Source organism: Triticum urartu, chromosome 7A (assembly GCF_056163025.1).
Source record: "Triticum urartu cultivar PI428250 chromosome 7A, HENAU_Tu73, whole genome shotgun sequence".
Classification (NCBI taxonomy): Eukaryota; Viridiplantae; Streptophyta; class Magnoliopsida; order Poales; family Poaceae; genus Triticum; species Triticum urartu.
The window spans coordinates 611,060,772-611,086,184 of record NC_141879.1 but is presented as its reverse complement, the minus strand read 5'-3'; the positions used below and the strand labels follow the sequence as shown (position 1 = coordinate 611,086,184).

Here is a 25,413-nt window from a genome sequence, read left to right as displayed (position 1 = left end):
CTGCCTGTGAGTGTGTTGCGTGCGTGTGTGCTGCTGTGTGTGCGTGCGTGTGGTTGCTGTGTGTTTATGTGTTGCTGTGTGTGTGCTACTGGCCTCACACTGATGTTGCGTGTGTGTGCCACTGCCCTCCACACACATATTATATGAGGAGCAAAAGGGTCTTCTCAGGTGTCATTTAGTCTTAAAATGGACGAAAGTGTTATAAAAAGCATAAAATTTAGACTCGTTGTTAGATAGGAAAGAAAAAGGTATTTAGTGTCAAATAAGAAAACGAAATTTAAGATAATGTTAAATAAGGAATTGTTTCTCCATATATCACCCCATGCATGAGTGGAGCGTTCGTGCAGCAAAGTCCATTTATAGATAATTCCTAGACCAAAGTTTTTTCCATCAAATGGCTTGTTTACTGAGTGCCTGATACTGAATCAGGCTTTTGATTTCAAACTTTGAAAAAACATGAGTGTGCAATGTGGCAAGGAGTGGGTGCATGGACCATGAGTATCAGTTAAGCACATGCTACTTTAGGCTTTGTTCGGTTACACCCTGTCTCAAGGGGATTGGAGTGGTTTTGGCAGGGATTTGATTTGTATGGGATTTAATCCCTGCCAAACCCCTTCAAAACCATGCCAACCGAACACAGCCTTAGGAGTGGGAGTAGGACATATGACTGGCTGAAATACAACTAGAAGAGATGTGCATCTATCCGAATCTCCATCTAAAGCGAGCGGCTGATCCATGCACGGCGTGTCTCATGCATGGGAGATAACAAAGTTTTACAACTTCTCCAAATTTTACTGTTCATCAGGGTTCATTTTGGTTGCTGTCCACAAAGAAATGCAGTCATTGAGAAAATAGATTGCCATTAAATATGCACGCAGCATCAGCCATCAGAGTCTGGAAGCCTGGAACCGGCATTAAAATGCGAGGAAAGGCTTAAACATTTGCTCAACAAAAAGGAGACCCCTGAAGATAAAACCCACCTACCACACTAACAATCTACACAAAAGTGGTTTTGCTACGATGGAGGTCCCGCATCATTGCCTCCAGGTTTCCAGCTTCCCACGAGCCTGACTTGTCTACCGTCCTCCCTTGAAGTTAAAGGAAACATGGAGCACGTACCGCATCCTGATCTGCTCTACGTTGTAAACAATGTACTCATTGTACAGCAAGCTACCCTGCAACCAGTGACATGGTTAATCATCATAGAGCTCCTGCATTTCTACAGGGTTGGATTACAACAGTGTACCGACAAAGTGAACAAAACAACATACCCTCTTTGAAGGTTCCTCTTTGGGTTTTCCCAGTGGAACAACAACGCCATCCTCAGTGACCTTCGACTCCGCTGGTGCCATCTGGCCAACTCCTTTGGTACTGCATCAAAATGATTGAAACCAGATGTTTCTCATACTCGTATCAAGCAGCAACAGCAATATTTATGTTATTAACCAGATGTTTCCAACTGATAGAATTGTGCACTTTACACACAACAATATTATCCCCCATCTGATCCAGTGGTCTGGGAATAGTACTGACTAAATAAAGACTTGATTTTTGTAAGGAAAGACATAATGTAAAACTGGTGTTCCTTTTCGAATCAAGTGAGCATTGGAATTGATCGAAAGCATGTTGCATCAGAAACTGACCTTAGTTTTCCCTTGGGCAGGTTATCAGCATCGTATTTCGCATTTAGTAGTTCATTCATATCGCCCAGTGCAACCTGGCAGATGTAAGTTGAGTAAACGTTAAAAGCAGACCACATAGAAATGCAAGTCATCAACACATGAATAACCACACAAAAATGGTTGGGCTCTTGAAACCAACACTCAATCATGGATAAGATGAGGTGAATAATACAACGCTTGGGCTAACATGTAACATGCAAAATCCCAGATCCTGATATCTTGGAGGTGACAACGATAAACAGACCTCACATAGAAGCAGCACCCCAGATCTAGATGTTTGTGAAGCATAGCAGTAGTTTGCACTCTTGGAGAACATATCGGCAAAGTAAACCCCTTTTCCAAACATGTAGCCAGTAACAGGCGCTTCAGGAGGAGCAATTCTCAAACCTGAGAGCAAGAATCATGTTAGTTTTAAAACTGCCATTCATTTATACTAACAAACAGTTGAGGCTATAAACAAAGGCAGTTAACATAAGAGAGGCTCCACCAGAAAATACATTCAGATAATGATGAAGCACAAATTCATGCAGATGAAGGTAATTAGGTAAATTAATCTTAATGTACATTTGATGGGACCCAAATGCTATTTCCGGGAACTAGGAACAGCAACTAGTATGTCATAACTCATACTCCCTCCATTCCATAATGTAGTGCTTCCTCTATCCCCGTGCTTCAACTTTGACCGTAAATTTAACTACCAAGACCGATTGCGGCGGGAGCAAAAATTATATCAGTGAATTCGTATTCGAAAGAAGTTTCAATTATATAATTTTTTCTCCCGCCGCAGTTGGTCTCGTTGGCTAAATTTATGGTCAAAGTTGGACCTCGGGAAGCGCGGGCGCACTATATTTTGGAATGGAGAGAGTAAAACAAACAAGCAAATCTATTTCTATACTTATGAATAAAAAGCTTCAATGACAATCGTGGATAGCATTACCCTGAGAAAATATCCCAGCCCAGTTGGACAGCCGAGAACCATGCCATAAAAGCATCCTGTTTCCTGCACTAGCAAACTGCAAGAATATTTTGAGAAATAGACATTTATAGCAGTTCTCTTGAAATGCTTAGACGCGGCGGATTAGGAAGACCCACTGACCTTCTGAAACCGCTCTGTTTCACCATGTCTTGACACCTTAAACATTTGTAATATGTCAATAGTATAACCCGAGTGTGTTTTGCCATGTGTATTCGTCAGATATGTTTTTATCTGGACAGCAGAGATTTTCAAACAAGGTTAAACCCAAAATCCTTCAAGAAAAAACTGGACAAACATCAACATTCACAAGATTAAAAGAATAAATGTAGTGGATAAGAAGTAAAGCCATTCAAGCGTGATAAGTCAATCAATAAAGTACTCAGACATTTTAAAAGAAGAAAATGCTAAAGATATCCCCACTTTAGTTGTTATAATGACAGTTGCACCTTCATGCACCTGGTGAGCAATATGTAATTTTAAGAGCCGTAAATACCATTGTGGGTCGAGATTATTTGTAGAAGTATTACCATAGAGTACTCTTTTGAATGAACTTCAAGAGGCGTAAAGTCACAATGAAGTTGCTTGTATCGAGCATACAGTGGATCCTCCTACATTCCAGAACACGTTGCAGTTAGGTTGCAACATGTGCAAAGGGTATACAAGCACAAAGATGCTTTAGTTACTTAAAACAATGGGAAAACAAGTTTAAGCAACAAGTAGAAATTCATATCACAGTTTTGGTTATCCAAGACAGTATGAAAGCATGTTATGCATAATAACATGAACCACAAGCTTGAAAATCAAAGATAAATAAAAAATTTGCAACTGATGTAACTCCAGAGTTCAATCTTTAAACAGATTTATTTGCAAAATATCATGCCTGGTCACTTGAATCATCCTCCAGAAGCTTAGTTGCAATTTCAATCTCCCCAAGGGCTTCAACCTAAGAAAAGGCAACAAAATAACACTGAGAAGATTCCATAGAAATCGGAGGCAATAGAGACAACGGTGCAATTCATAGTGGCATACAAATATGAATATTTGCAAGAAAACAATTTGAATGTGAAACTACAAGCCACATAAATTTTGAACAACCCTGATAGCTCTTTTGAGATGGATGACAGGTAAGTTTCTTCCTTTAGACAGTAGTATGCAAGTCATAGTGGCATACAAATATGAATATTTGCAAGAAAACAATTTGAATGTGAAACTACAATCCACATAAATTTTGAACAACCCTGATAGCTCTTTTGAGATGGATGACAGGTAAGTTTCTTCCTTAGACAGTAGTGTACATGATGGAGATAGAACCACATAAATATTAGAACATCCATTGTTCCGAAAGTTTTCTTGAAAAGAATCATTTGTTGAGCATAAGATTTTAACAACTCATGACAGTTAAAATGCTGAGATTAAGCCGAACATGCCGAACATAGTAATACTATTACCATTTCCAGCTTAGCTTTTAATTTCTGAGGAGTGTCAATAAGGAATTCACCTGTCAGATAAATTTGTTAGAAGATCAGATTTGCTCCTACAAGGTATAAAACATAGCCGGATATGCTAAATATTGGCTGTAAGTTCAGTTAATCTAGAAAGTTTGGAACTCACGCATCTTCTTAAAACCAAAGTCATGAGGAATCACGGTGTAGAATTCCCTGTAGCCAAAGGTAATATAAGAAATTGTAGTAAATATAGGTCTTTAAACAACATGACATACAAATATGGTGAATGATGTCGTGCATTGCACAACTATCATTACATGCTGCATGTCATGCATTGCACAACTATCATCATTACATGCTGCAGATCCTGATAAGTCTATGCTACATAGGCAAAACAGCCATTAACTGTAGTCCATCCTAGTGACCGAACCATTTTATCAAAAATGAAACCTGGAGATGTTTACCCTTCAAATCCTCAAAGATGAACTAGCTTTCACTAAAAACAATTGGCATGTGTAATTGTTATATTTAACGGTTGCAGTCAGATAAAAACAGAAGATGGACCCACCCAGTCAATTGTTCAAGCTGTCTTCTGTCTGCCCTTGAAATAACATTGGAAATCCTCTTCAAAACATCATAGCCCTGTGGAAAGCTTTGAAAAGTCACCATCAAAATAGAGAGAAAGGACAAGATAATGGAAAATGAAACCAAGACCTCAAAATGCAAACTGTTACCGCATACCGATTTAAATCTATAAGTACTAGAGTTCATGTTATGCGATTTTCTTCAACACGTAATATGCATACTGAATTGATAATTCCAAGGAAAGATGCATCAAAATAACTCACCTTAAGTATTGTAGATTTGCTTAGCTTTCCAAGGGGAAGTTTATCAGCATTATAACCTAATTGGTTAGGCAGGATGAATTAGTAAAAGCAAATGCTACATGAGTAAGCAACAGGTATATCTACCTGTCAAAAACAAAGAACGAAAACTTTTGGGACAACATAGAACATAAAAGATCTTTTTCAACCGAATTAATCCAACTCCAGTAGTTGAGCAGATGATCATATGTATTTCTAGTATGGCCATTAACTCTTTGTATTCAGTTCCTAAAACTAACTAGTTATAACTCCTGAATCATATAGAAACCTAAGTTGTACAGATACATGTACGGGCACATCAGAACATGAAGGTGGTGATACATCATGAAGATTGCAGGGTGCTAACAATATATCAAATTAGCATATAAACACAGATAAGAAGCTCACTGTAACAGATGAATGTTATGATGCTCATGTCAGTTCAAAAAGCAGGAACTGTCAAGTTACTTACCAATTTCCATCATTTGCTGCTTCATCATACTTATGTTGCAAATGAGGGATATGAATTGGGCAGTTCGAGTTTCAAGCTTTGTCTCTTTTATCTGATCAGTAATGGAACCTTTCTTTTGAACCTGAGTCTGAAATTTGAAGACCACAGGATTAAAAACAACAAAAGTGCTAAACTGCAAAGTAAGTACTAAAAGCCAAATCTCACTGTTTCCTTGTCGACTTCACCATAGTCCATTTCAAGCCATGTGTATTTCTTTGCATAACACTCAAAATTCTTGCGGTCAGACCAACTGTTCTTTGTTTTGTCCTCAAACTTTCCCTCAAACTCGTCTATTGCTTCGTCCCGTGTTGAACAGGGATGTAGCTTTTGTTGACCTCGTGCCCCTACTCTCCCCCATCTATTGAAAACCATGAAGCTTCCACCAGCATCAGATTCTACAGTTAACAAACACTAATTAATTTTCCATTGAATGTTACACATCATTCATAGGTTCGTGGTGCTGGTGCTAGTAAGCAACAGTGACTTGCAGTTGCAGGACAAACCTAAAGCTTGAATGATATAGTACTTATTATTGTTGTCTCCAACATTAGTCTGGTTCAAGGTGGCATCATAAATCTCGTCACCCTGCAATAAAATATGTATAACGAAGATGTGAACAAAATAGTAGAAAGAACAGATAACCGTTCAAGGTAGCTACTGTACATAGTGAATACTAAGATGAATGCGTTGTAGCTACTGTACATACTACATAGTGAATACTAAGATGATACATGAAGGATGCCAGTGAAAGTTTTTGTTGGTCTATTCTCTAAACACATGGTAAAATTAGGCCTGCTAAGATGGTATATTTGGGTGCCGCCATAGGCTATCACATCTATGAATATTAAAGCCAAAGTGACAACCTGAACATGATGTAATGCATCAGATACCATATGAATGAAAATATTTAATTTGGTTGGAGGAATTGTCTAAGTTTGACATTCATGAGAGATCATGTTTTGCATTGTCTAAGTTTGACATTCATGGATAGATCATGTTTTGATTTGAACTCACTCAGCATGCATACTGCATAGGACGTAGGAATTTAGTGAACCATGGTTTCAATTGAAGTGCACACATCCAAGGTACAATATGGGTAAGAAAAATTAACCAATAATAAACTCACGCACCACTTGCAATACATGATAGGTCATTTTTATATCGTCAGGGATGTGCTCATCCAGCACTGCAGCACCTTTCTTCGTGGCTTTGACAATCTTCTCCTTTTTCACCTCCTCTTCAACCTCCCCAACACCACCTGCACGAACAAAAATGCATAAACGACCATGCCAAAAAACAGGTAAAGTTCAAACCTCACCCTCCGGTGATCAATACAAGAAATTAATAGATCAACAAACCTTTTGCAAGTTTCTTCTTGTCCTGGAAACCACCATCAGCAACTGCCACAGAATTAGCAGGGGTTGATAGCAACCTCTCAATAACATCCTTCTTGATCCCATTCGCTGCAAGTCCTCGTGCCTTGGCCAATGCCTGCAGCTCCCGGTAGCCCATGCCCTGTAGCTGTGCCGCATCCAGCATCACATCTGTGACTATTTTTTTCTTTTTCAGCTCCTCAACCTTCCCATCATCAGCTGAACCAATACACAGTGAACAGTTAATACTCAGGTAAAGTTCAGAGCCTACCACTCAATAACCAATATAAGGAAATTAATTGACAAACAAACCTTCTTCTACTTCCTTCTTGTCTTGAATACCACAATCCACAACAGAAGTAGCAGGGCTGGAGAGCAACCTCTGTAGAACATCCTTCTTGCCCCCATTAGTATTGAGCCCCCGTGCCTTGGCCAAAGCCTGCAGCTCACGATAGCCCATGCTCTGTAGCTTTGCCGCATCCAAAATGTCATTTTCCTCCTCATTTTCACCTTCACCATGCCTTTTCCTCTTCCTTTTGCTCTTGCTTTCTGCTTCGCCATCCATAACCACACCGTCTATGCCATCTACATTACATATCTCAGCTGCAGAAGCCGCCTCCTTCTCTTCCTCACGGATTGCAACGTCCAGCCTTAGCACCTAGTGGAAAAGGAATTGCAGGACGTAAGTCACAACGACAATCCCCATATGTCTCAATGTTTGTAAGCACAAAGATACACATCACAAGAGCGAAGCGGGTGTGGGCATATTACACATATGCACAAGCACATGGTGCACACATTCAGCAACTTAACTGTGCACACAACAGCAAATGCTGGCCAGCGGATTGCAGCTAGATGACGCAAAAAGACAGAGCAGGAAATCCGATAATTCAGAGAGATTTGCTGCTCCTGTCCGTGACTCTGCTACCGGTGCCGTCGAGGCAAAATTCAGAGAAAAGGAGCGCGAACAGCCCGTGACCGCTTCTACCGCCTGTGCGCGCGCGCGCTCAGCCAGCCACAGCCCGTGCCTGCCACACGCGACCTTAGGCCGCCACCGCCGCTCGTCCTTGACCCCCGACCCCCAACCCCGCGCTCCGTCAGCCCGCCGAGCCGCGCACGCCCCACAGCGGCCATCACGCCCCGCTACGCCTCCGCCGCCCGGAGAGAGACACGAGACACAATAGATTGGATGGGTGCGGCGAGAGGGGGGATGGGGCGGCGGCGTGGGTGTGAGAGAGGAACCCTAGCGTGAGCCGCGAGACAGCACCCGGTCGGTCCGTTCGTGGCTGCTAGGGAAGTTCTCGAGAAGGGAATGCGGCTCACCAGCGCCGGCTTGGTGCCGGAGGCGTCGAGGCCGCGGCGCTGCAGCTCGGCGCGGAGCTCCTCCACCCGCAGCTTCGCCGACATCTCTCGCCTTCGCCTTCGCGTCCGATCCCCTCGGCCTCCTCGTGTTCCTGGAAGATGTTTGGAAGGGAATGGGGAGGGGGGGAGGAGTTATCGAAATTTTGGGTGGGTGGGCTGGGGTTTTGCGGTTCCGGTGTGGGGTTTCTTCCGGGAGAAGGGGGGCGGAGGGTCGGAGTCTTCCTCGAGAAGGAAGGGGGGTGGAGAGCACGAAGAATTTTGGAAAAAGCGACGCGGAGCGGGAATTGGAAATATTATACGTACTGCTCCTTTTTTTTATTTTCTAACAACGAAAATATTATGGAAAATGTTTGTTTTAAACCGGATGAAAACAGCGTCGACACGCGTCCCAGCTGGGCCCTACCCACTTATTTCTCTGAGTAAATTGCATAGAAGTACCACAATTAAGGCATTGGAAACAGATTGGTATCCAGATTGGTAATTTTTACGTGTGAGTACCAACTTTGAGGCGAGACGTTGCAAAAGAGGCTAAAAATGTTGTTTATACGTATTGACAGAAAAACTGACCAGTTGGGCCCGCCCGTCAGGTGCCACGTTGGCCGGTTGGCGCGTGCCCGCGCGCTGACTCGGACAAGGCTGAGTCGCACCGTTTAGTCGCGGCCCGAGCCTCCGTCTCTGTCTCCGTCGTGCCCGTCGCCACCACTGACCGCCCGCGCCGCCGTGAGCTCGAGGTCCGCTCCTCCACGACCGCGGCCCCGCTCCGGCCCCACACGCGCACCTTCCCCACCCCGGGCCGCCCCGCCGCTCCCGCCTCGCGCTCCTCCATCCGCTTCAGCCGCGGCGCCAACTCCTCCCCTGCCTCCTCCATCGACGCCGCAGCCTCCTCCGCCTTCGCCGTCGCGGCTATCCTCATGCCCCACCTCTCCCCTTCCGCCGCCACCTCCTCCTCATCCCCTTCCCCCTCCCCGTCAGCCCCCGTGTCCTGCCCCGCCACCGTCTCGGCGCCCCGCGCTGGCGCCCCGGTGGCCGTGGAGCTGCCGTGTGGGATGGCCGTTGGCTCGCGCATCACGGTGATGGCCCGGCCAACGAGGAGGAACGGGGCGGCGTCGTGGCAGTTCATGGTGGAGCTGCTCGGCACCAAGGCCGTCCAGGGGGAGGAGCCGCCCAGGATCAGAGGCGACTTCAGCGGCCGCCCCGTCATTGAGCTCAACACCTGCTACCGCATGTAGTGGGCGCTGCCGCAGCGCTGCGTGGCACGAGCATGTCGTGGAGCTTCAACCGGCATCTGCGACATGCATACTTCTTAGAACAATTAGACTTGCAGGTGGAATCGACAATGCACAGGAGCAGCTCTGAACACACAAAATGATTTACTCGAAACATCTAATATGTATATATAAGAACAACCGGTATACAAGTGAGATCAGCAAAGCTGTTAGTTCCTAGATCAAAAACAATTGACACATGTACATGGTGTCAGCATCTAGCTAGTGTCAGAATCAGCAGCTGAATTAACCAGCCACTGACCAAAAGAATGAGCGAATTACGCAAGCTAACTATCCAGAGGGCCTCCAAATCAAGATCAAACTCGAACTCATCCTTGCTGTTTGATTCTCCAGAGAGCCGGGTGTTGCTTTTCAACTACCAAGCAGTCTCATTGTCATCTGGCGTTGCAGCATTGAGCGCTCCCGGGCTGCAGCTTCCTCCGGAGGCAGATCATGTGTTGCGGCGACTGGTAGTGCGCGGTGTAGTTACCGTCGAAGCAGCCGGCCTGGAAGAACTTGACGTCGTGCGAATACTCCACCGGCTGGCGAGTCTTGTCGAACTTCTGAACCCACAATCAGGGGAAAGCACATCCGTTTGTTAGCCTATAGACACACTGACACAAATGCTTCGATATTTACTTACTGACTGACAAAGATGGTGGTAATGACTTACTCTTAGTTTCTGGTTGTCAAACTTAGATACGATGTACTCAGCGATGTCTGATGAAATAACATAGCCCGGTCCGTTTGCGTAAGGTGGGTATACTTCTTCTTCCCATTCCTGAAGAGCAGCAGGAAAATTACATCACACTCATGTATGCTGGGTGAAATATATCACTATCAGTACCAGAACTTTGTCAGAAAGATGATACTCTATTTTTTTCTAAAATAAATATGATACTCTAATACCACTAGTAGGCATGATAAACATAACACCCTGTGTTTAGAAGACGATCATTGGATTTGCAATCATAATCATAGTTCCAGCTGGAGTTAAACCCATGCTTGCTTTAGGAAAGGCAGAGGCTAGCATGAACGCACTAAAACATGAGACTGGAAAGGGGAACTAACAGATATGACCCGTTAAACACGTACTAGTTTTTCTTACTCCATACTCAGCAATGGAAATAGTCTTTAAAACAACGAGGTCATAGCTATCCATGAAAGGGACCAGAACAATGTCACCAAAGAACTCTGCCTCCTTCTTCAGCTCCTCGTTGGCCTCTTTTTCCCATTTTGTAAATAAGTCTTCTATTAGAGTTTGCAAAGTCAGCAAAATAACTTCAAAGTTGTAGCAATCATCCACAGGTACTTACCAGAGCGACGAAGAACCGGCCAACACTGTTAGATGACTTCCTTGTAGCAATCATCCATGACTTGCGGACGGCCATCCGCTCGGCGAAATGGTTGGCTGCAGAAAGGATGCCAATGAACAGCTCGTCAGGTTCAGTCGGCAGAGGTGAGGCCTTCCACTGTTCAGACATTCCCGAGTCCATTTCTCACACTTGACTGGTTCAGCCGGCAAAGGTGAGGCCATCAACTGAAATTGGAACCAATAGCAAGCAAATTCACTGATGAAATTTGTGTTGGTTTTAACGAACAAATAGCTTCAAAATTGAGATACTACTATTAAATTTCTTAGAGAACGGCAAGGAAAAAGCGAGATTGAACTGTGGAATCAAAGGAGCTCACCTCTATCCTCGTCAGGGCCGGGACGTCGGGCCCTCGCAGCGCTGCGGCAGCGCCCACTGCATGCGATAGCAGGTGTTGAGCTCGATGACGGGGCAGCCGGTGAAGTCGCCTCTGATCCTGGGCGGCTCCTCCCCCTGGACGGCCTTGGTGCCGAGCAGCTCCACCATGAACTGCGGCGACGCCGTCTCGTCCCTCCTCGTCGGCCGGGCCACCACCGTGACGCGCGAGCCGGCGGCCATCCCGCATGGCAGCTCCACGGCCACCGGGGCGCCAGCGCGGGGAGCCGAGACGGTGGCGGGGCAGGACGCAGGGGCTGACGGGGAGGGGGAGGGGATGAGGAGGAGGAGGCGGCGGAAGGGGAGAGGAGGTGAGGCAGGAGGTAGCCGTGGCGGCAAAGGCGGAGGAAGCTGCGGCGTCGATGGAGGAGGCGGAGGAGGAATTGGTGCCGCGGCAGAAGCGGATGGAGGAGAGCGCGAGGCGGGCGCGGCGGGGCGGGTCGGGGTCGGGAAGGTGCGCGTGTGGGGCCGGAGCAGGGCCGCGGTCGTGGAGGTGCGGGCCTCGAGCTCACGGCGGCGCGGGCGGTCGGCGGTGGCGACGGGCACGACGGAGACGGAGGCTCGGGCTGCAACTAAACGGTGCGACCCAGCCTTGTCCGAGTCAGCGTGCGGGCACACGCCAACTAGCCAGCGTGGCATCTGACGGGCGGGCCTAACCGGTCAGTTTCCCTGTCAATACGTATAAACAACACTTTTAGCCTCTTTTGCAAGGCCTCGCCTCAAAATTGGTACTGACATGTAAAAATTACCAATCTTGGTACCAATCTGCTTTCAATGCCTCAATTGTGGTACTTCTGTGCAATTTACTCTATTCCTCTCCCTTATCCCCACAGCTGCACATTTCCTCTCCTATGTCCATCGTCTTCCTCGCTCCATTTTCCCTTCCCGCAGACCTCTCCTCTCCCTTTCCTTCTCCTTCCTTCAGACCAGGATCAACGCCGGCAAGCTCATGGCCACCACTACCGCCAGCTTCTGCTTCTCATTGGTGTGCACCGCTGCTGCAATGTCTGCAAGCCGACGGCCACCGCTACTCCTACCTGCTGCTACATAGCAAAAGGACAGCCTCCCCTCGCCTGCACAGGCAACGGCGGCTGCTGGAGGTGTTGCAAGGGTGTTGCCACGACGAAGCCGACGATCGAGGCCGCAGCGGGGGTTGCGCTCGCGTACCAGTTCCTGTGACTCCCGGTGCTACGATGCAGCGGTTTGCCGGCGGAGCTGCTGCTACAAGGGGCGCCGCTGCGAGATCCCGCGGGGCTGCATGGAAGCGGCCGCCGGAGCTGCAGGCGACCACGGTGTCGCGTGGCGGTCGCCACTCGCCACACATGCTATTACAACGGGAGGCTCAGGAGAGGAGCTGCACAACATCGGGTCGCCGGTGTTGTCGCGACAGAGGACCACCGGCGCTCTGTCGTGCTTCAAGCGAGTGGCGAGGTGCTACAGTTGGGGGCTCGTCGGTTTTCTCAATGAAGCATCGCCGGAGTTGCAACGTAGCATTGCCGGGGGACATCCGGTGCTGTGATTCAACATCCCCGGGACCACCGGAGTTGCAATGAAATATCGTCGGGGGCACCGAAGTTGCAATGAAATATCGTCGGGGCGCCGTTGTTGTGATGCAATATCGCCGAGGGCCCCGCCGGAGTTGCAATGAAGCATTGCCAGTAGCTGCCGGAGTGGAAGCGTCGCGGGGCCGTTGAAGCTTCACCGGGTTGCAATGAAGCGGCGTCGACGTTGCAATGGAGCGCCACCGGGCGCGATCCGTGCTGCGCAGTGCTGCCTGATCCTGTGGCTGAGAACATCTAATCGGACATCTCTAGAGGCGGCTTAAATTAGGCTTGCATCATCCGGTAGATTTGTAGTACTTTGATACTCTTTTTTCTACAACGAAAATATTATGGGCCACGCTTCGCCGTCTCAGCAACCATCAGATGGACAGACGTACAGAAGTATTGGAAAGCGTTGTTTTTTTCACGAGACCTGAAACCTCTGGTGATTAGGGTTTCGAGCGGAACTCGACGGCGCACGCCGGATCTGCATGGCGGGGCGTCCCTGGATTCCGCGGGAAGATGTCTGCATCAGCCAGCGGCGATCATCGGGCAGCGGATCTGGTCTCCCCACGGACGGCCAGGGCCCTGCTCGAAGAGAAACTCGGGAAACTAGGGATCACCGATGAGGAGGCGACATCGCTGGTGATCGATGATAGGGAAGAAGGCAAACCGGAGAAGTGGCTATTGGCGGGAAGGGTCTTGCACCAGAATCTCCTCCATATTCAGACCATAACCAACACACTTCGGCCGGTGTGGGGAAACCCTAGGGGACTCCAATTTCGATCGATGGGAGAGAACACCTTTGTGGCAGAATTCGAATCCCAGTGCGATCGCGAACGGATCTGGGAAGGCTCACCTTGGCATATTAGCAAAAACGCCGTCATATTGGCTGATTTTGAGGACTGCATGAGACCTGATGAGGTCCAGTGTAATCGGCTCAATTTATGGGCTAGGGTTCCAAATCTCCCATACAATCCGCGGAATGATGCATGGGGAAAATTGATTGCGCAGCAAATTGATAAGGTAGCCACTTCTATTCAGTTTGATCATGTTTGTGGATATCTGCGTGCGAGAGTCTCTGTTGACATCAAGAAGCCATTGAGGAGATGGATCTTGATTCAATCGGCAAAGATGGGCAAAACTGATCTATATGACATACAATATGAGAAAGTGCCACACTTTTGCTTCTCTTGCGGCCGTCTAGGTCATTCAGATCCTTTTTGTCCCAACCCAGGCCCCAGGGATGAGAAAGGGGAACTGCAGTTTGGCCCTAAGTTAAGGGCACTAGAGGATAAAAGGAGGACAACATCTGGTGACGGCACATCGAAAGAACAACATGCACACACGAGCGGCCAAAGGGAGTCTCGGAATTCAACTACTCCCAGCAAGGAACAAGTGGAGGTGAACTCTCCAGTGAAGAACACATCACAGAATAATAAGAGGAAAGAGGCGCCAAAACAAGTGTACCGGCCAGTTGCAAGTCGTCAGCTACTCCTTACCGATGGCAACAGCTCCGCACACCCTGAACATATGGCTGGTAAGGTAATGGAGGGAGATGGACAGACTACTCATGAAAGAGGAGGAAGAGCCTCTGCGGGACACGAAGAAAAAGAAACCCACACCTGAAAATTCGGCAGAGGCTGCGTTGCAGCCCTGCCGATCGCAATGAATTGTTTGAGTTGGAACTGCCGAGGGCTTGGGAACCCCGAGGCAGTTCACGAGCTTCACATCATTGTGAAGCAAGAAGTCCCCGCCCTGCTGTTTGTAATGGAGACTAAAATCAGGGTGAAAAGAGTTGAAGATATGCGTCACCAACTAGGTTTCGCGAGATGCTTTGCTGTGGAAAGTGAAGGACTAAGTGGTGGCATAGGTCTTTTCTGGTCCAAGGAATATGATGTTCAGTTGAAAAATTATAGTTCCGCCCATATTGATACAATGGTGCGAATTAAGGATCAAAACTCCCTTGAGTGACGATTCACGGGTTTCTATGGAGCACCTAGAGCTGAGAATAGACACCACAGTTGGTGCTTTATGAGAACCTTGTATGCACAATCGCATGTTGCATGGCTATGTTGGGGAACGCAGTAATTTCAAAAAAATTCCTACGTACATGCAAGATCATGGTGATGCATAGCAACGAGAGGGGAGAGTATCGTCTACGTACCCTCGTAGACCGTAAGCGGAAGCATTATGAGAACGCGGTTGATGTAGGCGTACGTCTTCACGATCCGAACGATCCAAGTACCGAACGTACAACACCTCCGAGTTCAGCACACGTTCAGCTTGGTGATGTCCCACAAACTCCGATCCAGCAGAGCTTCGAGGGAGAGCTCCGTCAGCACGACGGCGTGATGACGGTGATGATGATGCTACCGACGCAGGGCTCCGCCTAAGCACCGCTACGATATGACCTAGGTGGATTATGGTGGAGGGGGGTACCACACAAGGCTAAAAGATCAACTGATCAACTTCTATGTCTATGGGGTGCCCCCTATCCACATATATAAAGGAGCAAGGGGAGGGGGCCAGTGGCCTCATAGGGTGCGCCCCAAGAGGGGAATCCTACTCCTAGTAGGAGTAGGTTCCCCCTTTCCTAGTCCAACTAGGAAGGGAAGGAAAGAGGAGGAGAGGAGAAGGAAAGAGGGGGCCGGCCCCAAAGCCCTAAACCAGTTCGGTTTGGGCCTAGGGGGCGCACCCCACACTTCCTTGCTGCCATCTATTTCCACTAAAGCCCACGAAGGCTCATTGACCCTTCCGGCGAATTCCTGTAACTCTACAGTACTTCGAAAAATACCTGAATCACTCGGAACCTTTCTGATGTCCGAATATAGTCATCCAATATATCGATCTTTATGTCTCAACCATTTCGAGACTCCTTGTCGTGTCCCCGATCTCATCCGGGAAGTTGAACTACCTTAGGTACATCAAAACACATAAACTCATAATACCCGATCGTCACCGAACGTTAAGCGTGCGGACCATACGGGTTCGAGAACTATGTAGACATGACCGAGACTCATCTCCGGTCAATAACCAATAGCGGAACCTGGATGCTCATATTGGTTCCTACATATTCTACGAAGATCTTTATCGGTCAAACCATATAACAACATACGTTGTTCCCTTTGTCATCGGTATGTTACTTGCCCGAGATTTGATCGTCGTTATCTCAATACCTAGCTCAATCTCGTTACCGGCAAGTCTCTTTATTCGTTACGTAATGCATCATCCCACAACTAACTCATTAGTTGCATTGCTTGCAAGGCTTATAATGATGTGCATTACCGAGAGGGCCCAGAGATACCTCTCCAATACACGGAGTGACAAAATCCTAATCTCGATCTATGCCAACTCAACAAACACCATCGGAGACACCTATAGAGCATCTTTATAATCACCCAGTTATGTTGTGACGTTTGATAGCACCCAAGGTGTTCCTCCGGTATCCGGGAGTTGCATAATCTCATAGTCAGAGGAACATGTATAAGTCATGAAGAAAGCAATAGCAATAAAACCGAACGATCGTATGCTAAGCTAACGGAATGGGTCAAGTCAATCACATCATTATCTAATGATGTGATCCCGTTAATCAAATGACAACTCATGTCTATGGCTAGGAAACTTAACCATCTTTGATTCAACAAGCTAGTCAAGTGGAGGCATAGTAGTGACACTCTGTTTGTCTATGTATTCACACATGTACTAAGTTTCCGGTTAATACAATTCTAGCATGAATAATAAACATTTATCATGATATAAGGAAATAAACAATAACTTTATTATTGCCTCTAGGGCATATTTCCTTCAGTCTCCCACTTGCACTAGAGTCAATAATCTAGTTCACATCGTCATGTGATTTAACACCAATAGTTCACATCTTTATGTGATTAGTTCACATCTTCATGTGACTAATACCCAAAGGGTTTACTAGAGTCAATAATCTAGTTCACATCGCTATGTGATTAACACCCAAAGAGTGATCATGTTTTTCTTGTGAGAGAAGTTTTAGTCTACGGGTCTGCAACATTCAGATCCATATGTATTTTGCAAATTTCTATGTCTTCAATACTCTGCACGGAGCTACTCTAGCTAATTGCTCCCACTTTCAATATGTATCTAGATTGAGACTTAGAGTCATCTAGACCGATGAAAAAAGCTTGCATCGACGTAACTCTTTATGACGAACTCTTTTATCACCTCCATAACCGAGAAATATTTCCTTAGTCCTCTAAGGATAATTTTGACCGATGTCCAGTGATCTACTCCTAGATCACTATTGTACCCTCTTGCCAAACTTATGGTGAGGTACACAATAGGTCTGGTATACAACATATCATACTTTGTAGAACCTATGACTGAGGCATAGGGAATGACTTTTCATTCTCTTTCTATTTTCTGTCGTGGTCGGATTTTGAGTCTTTACTCAACTTCACACTTTGCAACACAGACAAGAACTCCTTCTTTGACTGTTCCATTTTGAACTACTTCAAAATCTTGTCAAGGTATGTACTCATTGAAAATATATCAAGCGTCTTGATCTATCTCTATAGATCTTGATGCTCAATATGTAAGTAGTTTCACCAAGGTCTTTCTTTGAAAAACTCCTTTCAAACACTCCTTTATGCTTTCCAGAAAATTCTACATTATTTCTGATCAACAATATGTCATTGACATATACTTATCAGAAATGCTGTAGTGCTCCCACTCACTTTCTTGTAAATACAGCCTTCGCTGCAAGTCTGTATAAGACCATATGCTTTGATCACTTTATCAAAGCATATATTCCAACTCTGAGATGCTTGCACCAGTCCATAGATGGATCGCTAGAGCCTGCTCACTTTGTTAGCACCTTTAGGATCGACAAAACCTTCTGGTTGCATCATATACAACTCTTCTTTAAGAAGTCCATTAAGGAATACAGTTTTAACATCCATTTGCTAGATTTCATAAAATGCGGCAATTGCTAACATGATTCAGACAAACTTTTAAGCATCAATACGAGTGAGAAAATCTCATCGTAGTCAACACCTTGAACTTGTCGAAAACATTTTTGCGACAATTCGAGCTTTGTAGATAGTAACACTACTATCAGCGTCCGTCTTCCTCTTGAAGATCCATTTATTCTTAATGACTCACCGATCATCGGGAAAGTCAATCAAAGTCCATACTTTGTTCTCATACATGGATCCCATCTCAGATTTCATGGCCTCAAGCCATTTCGCGGAATCTGGGCTCATCATCGCTTCCTCATAGTTCGTAGGTTCGTCATGGTCTAGCAACATGACTTCCAGACAGGATTACCATACCACTCAGGTGCGGACCATACTCTGGTTGTCCTACAAGGTTCGGTAGTAATTTGATATGAAGTTTCATGATCATCATCATTAACTTCCTCACTAATTGATGTAGGAATCACTAGAACTGATTTCTGTGATGAACTACTTTCCAATTTAGGAGAAGGTACAATTACCTCATCAAGTTCTACATTCTTCCCACTCACTTCTTTCGAGAGAAACTCCTTCTCTAGAAAGGATCCATTCTTAGCAACGAATATCTTGCCTTCGGATCTGTGATAGAAGGTGTACCGAACAGTTTCCTTTGGGTATCCTATGAAGACGCATTTTTCCAATTCGGGTTCGAGCTTATCAGGTTGAAACTTTTTCACATAAGCATCATAGCCCCAAACTTTAAGAAACGACAGCTTAGGTTTCTTGCTAAACCACAGTTTATATGGTGTCGTCTCAACGGATGTAGATGGTGCCCTATTTAACATGAATGCAACTGTCTCTAATGCATAACCCCAAAACGATAGTGATAAATCGGTAAGAGACATCATAGATCGCACCATATCTAATAAAGTACGGTTATGACGTTCGGACACACCATTACGCTGTGGTGTTCCAGGTGGTGTGAGTTGCGAAACTATTCCGCATTGTTTCAAATGAAGACCAAACTCGTAACTCAAATATTCTCCTCCACGATTAGATCGTAGAAACTTTATTTTCTTGTTACGATGATTTTCCACTTCACTCTAAAATTCTTTGAACTTTTCAAATGTTTCAGACTTATGTTTCATCAAGTAGATATATCCATATCTGCTCAAATCATGTGTGAAGGTCGGAAAATAACGATACCCATCGCGAGCCTCAACACTCATCGGACCCCATGCATCAGTATGTATTATTTCCAATAAGTCAGTTGCTCGCTCCATTGTTCCGGAGAACAAAGTCTTAGTCATCTTGCCCATGAGGCATGGTTCGTAAGCATCAAGTGATTCCAAAAGCCCATCAGCATGGAGTTTCTTCATGCGCTTTACACCAATATGACCTAAACGGTAGTGCCACAAATAAGTTGCACTATCATCATTAAGTTTGCATCTTTTGGCTTCAATATTATAAATATGTGTATCACTATGATCGAGATTCAATAAACCATTCACCTTGGGTGTATGACCACAGAAGGTTTTATTCATGTAAACATAATAACAATTATTCTTTGACTTAAATGAATAACCGTATTGCAATAAAAGTCCAATCATATTATGCTCAACAAACACAAAATAACATTTATTTTAGGTTCAACACTAATCCCGAAGGTAAAGGGAGTGTGCGATGGTGATCTTATCAACCTTGGAATTACTTCCAACACACATCGTCACCTTGCCCTCAACTAGTCTTTGTTTATTTTTCAACTCCCGTTTCGAGTTACTACTTTTAGCAAATGAACCAGTATCAAATACCGGGGGGTTTGCTATAAACACTAGTAAAGTACACATCAATAACATGTATATCAAATATACCTTTGTTCACTTTGCCATCCTTCTTATCCGCCAAGTATCTAGGGCAGTTCCACTTCCAGTGACCATTTCCTTTGCAGTAGAAGCACTCAGTTCCAGGCTTGGGTCTAGCTTTGAGCTTCTTCATGGGAGTGGCAACTTGCTTGCCTTTATTATTTGAAGTTCCTCTTTCTTTCCATTTGCCCTTTTCTTGAAACTAGTGGTCTTGTTAACCATCAACACTTTATGCTATTTCTTGATTTCTACCTTCACCGATTTCAGCATCGCGAAGAGCTTGGGGATTACTTTTGTCATCCCTTGCATATTATAGCTCATCACTAAGTTCTAGTAACTTGGTGATAGTGACTAGAGAACTTTATCAATTACTATCTTATCTGGAAGATTAACTCCCACTTGATTCAAGCAATTGTAGTACCCAGACAATCTGAGCACATGCTCACTGGTTGAGCTATTCTCCTCCACCTTGTAGGCAATGTACTGTCAGAGGTCTCATACCTCTCGACATGAGCACGAGTATGAGATACCAATTTCAACTCTTAGAACATCTTATATGTTCTGTGGCATTCAAAACGTTTTTTAAGTCCTGGTTCTAAGCCGTAAAGCATGGTGCACTAAACTATTAAGTAGTCATCATACCGAGCTTTGTCAAACGTTCATAACGTGTGCATCTGCTCCTGCAATAGGTCTGTCACCTAGCGGTGCAGCAAGGACATAATTCTTTTGTACAGCAATGAGGATAATCCTCAGATCACGAACCCAGTGCATCATTGCTACTATCAACTTCCAACTTATTTTTCTCTAGGAACATATCAAAAATAAACGGGGAGCTACATCGCGAGCTATTGATCTGCAACATAGTTATGCAAATACTATCAGGACTAAGTTCATGATAAATTAAAGTTCAATTAATCATATTACTTAAGAACTCCCACTTAGACAGACATCCCTCTAATCATCTAAGTGATCACGTGATCCAAATCAACTAAACCATGACCGATCATCACGTGAAATGGAGTAGTTTTCAATGGTGAACATCACTATGTTGATCATATCTACTATATGATTCACGCTCGACCTTTCGGCCTCAATGTTCTGAGGCCATATCTGCATATGCTAGGCTCGTCAAGTTTAACCCGAGTATTTCTGCGTGTGCAAAACTAGCTTGCACCTGTTGTATGTGAACGTAGAGCTTATCACACCCGATCATCACGTGGTGTCTCGGCACGACGAACTTTGGCAACGGTGCATACTCAGGGAGAACACTTATACCTTGAAATTTAGTGAGAGACCATCTTATAATGCTACCGCCAAACTAAGCAAAATAAGATGCATAAAGGATAAACATCACATGCAATCAAAATATGTGACATGATATGGCCATCATCATCTTGTGCCTTTGATCTCCATCTCCAAAACACCATCATGATCTCTATCGTCACCGGCATGACACCATGATCTCCATCATCTTGATCTCTATCAACGTGTCATCACATGGTCGTCTCGCCAACTATTGCGCTTGCAACTATTGCTATCGCATAGCGATAAAGTAAAGCAATTATTTGGCGCTTGCATCTTATGTAATAAAGAGACAACCATAAGGCTTCTGCCAGTTGCCGATAACTTCAACAAAAACATGATCATCTCATACAAAAACTTATATCTCATCACGTCTTGACCATATCACATCACAACAAGCCCTGCAAAAACAAGTCAGACGTCCTCTACTTTGTTGTTGCAAGTTTTACGTGGCTGCTACGGGCTGAGCAAGAACCGTTCTTACCTACGCATCAAAAACCACAATGTAGTATAGTGATTCATTTTTGATCTTCAGAAACCCTGTTCATTGAAACCGATTCAACTAAAGTTGGAGAAACAGACACCCACTAGCCACCTGTGTGCGAGGCACGGCGGTAGAACCAGTCTCGCGTAAGCGTACGCGTAATGTCGGTCTGGACCACTTCATCCAACAATGCCGCTGAATCAAGGATCAACTAGTGACGGCAAGCAAAATGTATATACCCACGCCCACAACTCCTTTGTGTTCTACTCGTGCATATGACATCTACGCATAAACCTGGCTCTGATACCACTGTTGGGGAACGCAGTAATTTCAAAAAAATTCCTACGCACATGCAAGATTATGGTGATGCATAGCAATGAGAGGGGAGAGTATCATCTACGTACCCTCGTAGACCATAAGCGGAAGCATTATGGGAACGCGGTTGATGTAGTCGTATGTCTTCACGATCTGACCGATCCAAGTACCGAACATACGGCACCTCCGAGTTTAGCGCACGTTCAGCTCGGTGACGTCCCACGAACTCCAATCCAGCAGAGCTTCGAGGGAGAGTTCCGTCAGCATGACGACGTGATGACGGTGATGATGATGCTACCGACGCAGGGCTTCGCCTAAGCACCGCTATGATATGACCGAGGTGGAATATGGTGGAGGGGGGCACCGCACACGGCTAAAAGATCAACTAAACAACTTCTGTGTCTATGGGGTGCCCCTTGGCCACGTATATAAAGGAGCAAGGGGAGGGGGTCGGCGACCTCATAGGGTGTGCCCCAAGGGGGGAATCCTACTCCTACTAGGAGTAGGTTCCCCCTTTCCTAGTCCAACTAGGAGGGGAAGGAAAGAGGAGGAGAGGAGAAGGAAAGAGGGGGCCGACCCCCAAAGCCCTAAACCAATTCGGTTTGGGCCTAGGGGGGAGCACCCCACACTTCCTTGCCGCCCTCTATTTCCACTAAAGCCCACGAAGGCCCATCGACCCTCCTGGCGAATTCCCGTAACTCTACGGTACTCCGAAAAATACCTGAATCACTCGGAACCTTTTCGATGTCCGAATATAGTCATCCAATATATCTATCTTTACATCTCAACCATTTCGAGACTCCTCGTCATGTCCCCGATCTCATCCGGGACTCCGAACTACCTTCGGTACATCAAAACACATAAACTCATAATACCCGATCGTCACCGAACGTTAAGCGTGCGAACCCTACGGGTTCGAGAACTATGTAGACATGAACGAGACTCATCTCCGGTCAATACCAATAGCGGAACTTGGATGCTCATATTGGTTCCTACATATTCTACCAAGAACTTTATCGGTCAAACCGTATAACAACATAAGTTGTTCCCTTTATCATCGGTATGTTACTTGCCCGAGATTTGATCGTCGGTATCTCAATATCTAGCTCAATCTCGTTACCAGCAAGTCTCTTTACTCGTTCCGTAATGCATCATCCCGCAACTAACTCATTAGTTGCATTGCTTGCAAGGCTTATAATGATGCGCATTACCGAGAGGGCCCAGAGATACCTCTCCGATACACGGAGTGACAAAATCCTAATCTCGATCTATGCCAACTCAACAAACACCATCGGAGACACCTGTAGAGCATCTTTATAATCACTTAGTTATGTTGTGACATTTGATAGCAAGCAAGGTGTTCCTCCGATATTCGGGAGTTGCATAATCTCATAGTTAGAGGAACATGTATAAGTCATGAAGAAAGCAATAGCAATAAAACTGAACGATCGTATGCTAAGCTAACGGAATGGGTCAAGTCAATCACATCATTATCTAATGATGTGATCCCATTAATCAAATGACAACTCATGTCTATGGCTAGGAAACTTAACCATCTTTGATTCAACGAGCTAGTCAAGTAGAGACATACTAGTGACACTCTGTTTGTCTATGTATTCACACATGTACTGTGACGCCCCCGGTTTAATCGTACACTAATCATACACGCAAACGTGTACGATCAAGATCAGGGACTCATGGGAAGATACCACAACACAACTCTACAAATAAAAAAAAGTCATACAAGCATCATATTACAAGCCAGGGGCCTCGGAGGCTCGAATACAAGAGCTCGATCATAGACGAGTCAGCGGAAGCAACAATATCTGAGTACAGACATAAGTTAAACAAGTTTGCCTTAAGAAGGCTAGCACAAACTGGGATACAGATCGAAAGAGGCGCAGGCCTCCTGCCTGGGATCCTCCTAACTACTCCTGGTCGTCGTCAACGGGCATCACGTAGTAGTAGGCACCTCCGGTGTAGTAGGGGTCGTCGTCGACGGTGGCGTCTGGCTCCTGGGCTCCAACATCTGGTTGCGACAACCAGGTAGAAGGGATAGAGGGAAAGAAGGAGAAAGCAACCGTGAGTACTCATCCAAAGTACTCGCAAGCAAGAAGCTACACTACATATGCATGGGTATCAAATGGAATAAGGGTATCATATGTGGACTGAACTGCAGAATGCCGGAATAAGAGGGGGATAGCTAGTCCTTTCGAAGACTACGCTTCTGGCAGCCTCCGTCTTGCAGCATGTAGAAGAGAGTAGACTGAAGTCCTCCAAATATCATCGCATAGCATAACCCTAACCGATGATCCTCCCCTCGTCGCCCTGTGAGAGAGCGACCACCGGTTGTATCTGGCACTTGGAAGGGTGTGTTTTATTAAGTATCCGGTTCTAGTTGTCATAAGGTCAAGATACAACTCCAAGTCGTCCTGTTACCGAAGATCACGACTATTCGAATAGATTAACTTCCCTGCAGGGGTGCACCACATACCCCAACACGCTCGATCCCATTTGGCTGGACACACTTTCCTGGGTCATGCCCGGCCTTGGAAGATCAACACGTCGCAGCCCCACCTAGACCAACAGAGAGGTCAGCACGCCGGTCTAAACCTAAGCGCCCAGGGGTCTGGGCCCATCGCCCTTAGCACACCTGCACGTTGCGAACGCGGCCGAAAGCAGACCTAGCCTAGTGGCCTTCCAGTCCAATCCGGCGCGCGCCACTCAGTCGCTGACGTCACGAAGGCTTCGGCTGATACCACGACGCCGGGATACCCATAACTACTCCCGCGTAGATGGTTAGTGCGTATAGACCAAATGGCCAGACTCAGATCAAATACCAAGATCTCGTTAAACGTGTTAAATATCCGCGAACGCCGACCAGGGCCAGGCCCACCTCTCTCCTAGGTGGTCTGAACCTGCCCTGTCGCTTCGCCACAAAGATCCACACAGAGGGCCGTTGGGACAAAGGTCCTTTCAGCCCCCAATCCGTGAATCACTCGCGGGTGCTCCACAAGCTGACCCGACTTTAGTCACCACTTGTATCATGTATGAAGTATATAGTATATACCCGTGATCACCTCCCGAGTGATCTCGGCCCGATAGTATAGCATGGCAGACGGACAAGGATGTAGGGCCACTGATGATAAACTAGCATCCTAAACTAAGCAGTAGGATAGCAGGTAATGGTAACAACAGTAGTAGCAAGGACAGGCTATGCATAAGGATAGGAATAACGGAAAGCAGTAACATGCTACACTACTCTAATGCAAGCAGTATAGAGAGGAGTAGGCGATATCTAGTGATCAAAGGGGGGGGGGCTTGCCTGGTTGCTCTGGCAAGAGAGAGGGGTCGTCAACACCGTAGTCGTACTGGGTAGCAGCTGCGTCGGTCTCGGTGTCTAGCGAGAGAAGAGGGGGAAGAAACAATAAATATAATGCAAGCATATGCATAGTGATGCATGACATGACAAGTAACGGCGTTAGAGGTGCCCTATCGCGGTATGAGGTGATACCGGTGAAGGGGGAAAACATCCGGGAAAGTATCCCCGGTGTTTCGCGTTTCGCATCGATGAACCGGAGGGTGAAAGTTGCGAGTTCGATAGGTTAGGGATGCGTGGCGGACGAACGGGCTGCGTATCCGAATTCGTCTCGTCGTTTTGAGCAACTTTCATGTACAAAGTTTTTCCATCCGAGCTACGGTTTATTTTATATAAATTTTAAAAGATTTAAATCATTTTTAGGATTTATTTAA

General features: G+C 45.8%; 1 protein-coding gene and 2 pseudogenes across 2 annotated transcripts; all 3 read right to left on the bottom strand.

Moving 5' to 3' along the window:
- Positions 1-843: 843 nt before the first annotated feature.
- Positions 844-8,384, bottom strand: PARP2 (poly(ADP-ribose) polymerase). Its single transcript, XM_048687815.1, has 19 exons — positions 8,174-8,384; positions 7,163-7,508; positions 6,836-7,069; positions 6,608-6,735; positions 5,981-6,062; positions 5,643-5,872; positions 5,439-5,565; positions 4,952-5,007; positions 4,672-4,745; positions 4,270-4,316; positions 4,107-4,156; positions 3,539-3,601; positions 3,186-3,266; positions 2,779-2,889; positions 2,620-2,695; positions 1,927-2,069; positions 1,644-1,717; positions 1,272-1,371; positions 844-1,175 (listed from the first exon to the last, which is right to left on the bottom strand). The coding sequence occupies exons 1-19, from the start codon at positions 8,255-8,257 to the stop codon at positions 1,077-1,079; spliced, it is 2,205 nt and encodes a 734-aa protein (XP_048543772.1). The 5' UTR covers positions 8,258-8,384; the 3' UTR covers positions 844-1,076.
- Positions 8,385-9,745: 1,361 nt separating this feature from the next.
- Positions 9,746-11,900, bottom strand: LOC147960672 (uncharacterized; annotated as a pseudogene). Its single transcript, XR_015611727.1, has 4 exons — positions 11,170-11,900; positions 10,794-11,017; positions 10,151-10,728; positions 9,746-10,040 (listed from the first exon to the last, which is right to left on the bottom strand). The product of XR_015611727.1 is annotated as an uncharacterized LOC147960672 (transcript).
- LOC125519128 (hydroxyproline O-galactosyltransferase GALT2 pseudogene) lies at positions 9,873-10,973 on the bottom strand (annotated as a pseudogene).
- Positions 11,901-25,413: the final 13,513 nt, after the last annotated feature.

Coding starts and splice junctions, on each gene's coding strand:
- PARP2 (XM_048687815.1), bottom strand. CDS start 8,257: ATGTCGGCGAAGCTGCGGGTGGAGGAGCTCCGCGCCGAGCTGCAGCGC. Junction 5,566..5,642: donor GTGAAGTCGACAAGGAAACA/GTGAGATTTGGC, acceptor TTCAAATTTCAG/ACTCAGGTTCAAAAGAAAGG. Junction 4,317..4,671: donor CAGCTTGAACAATTGACTGG/GTGGGTCCATCT, acceptor CTTTGGCTACAG/GGAATTCTACACCGTGATTC.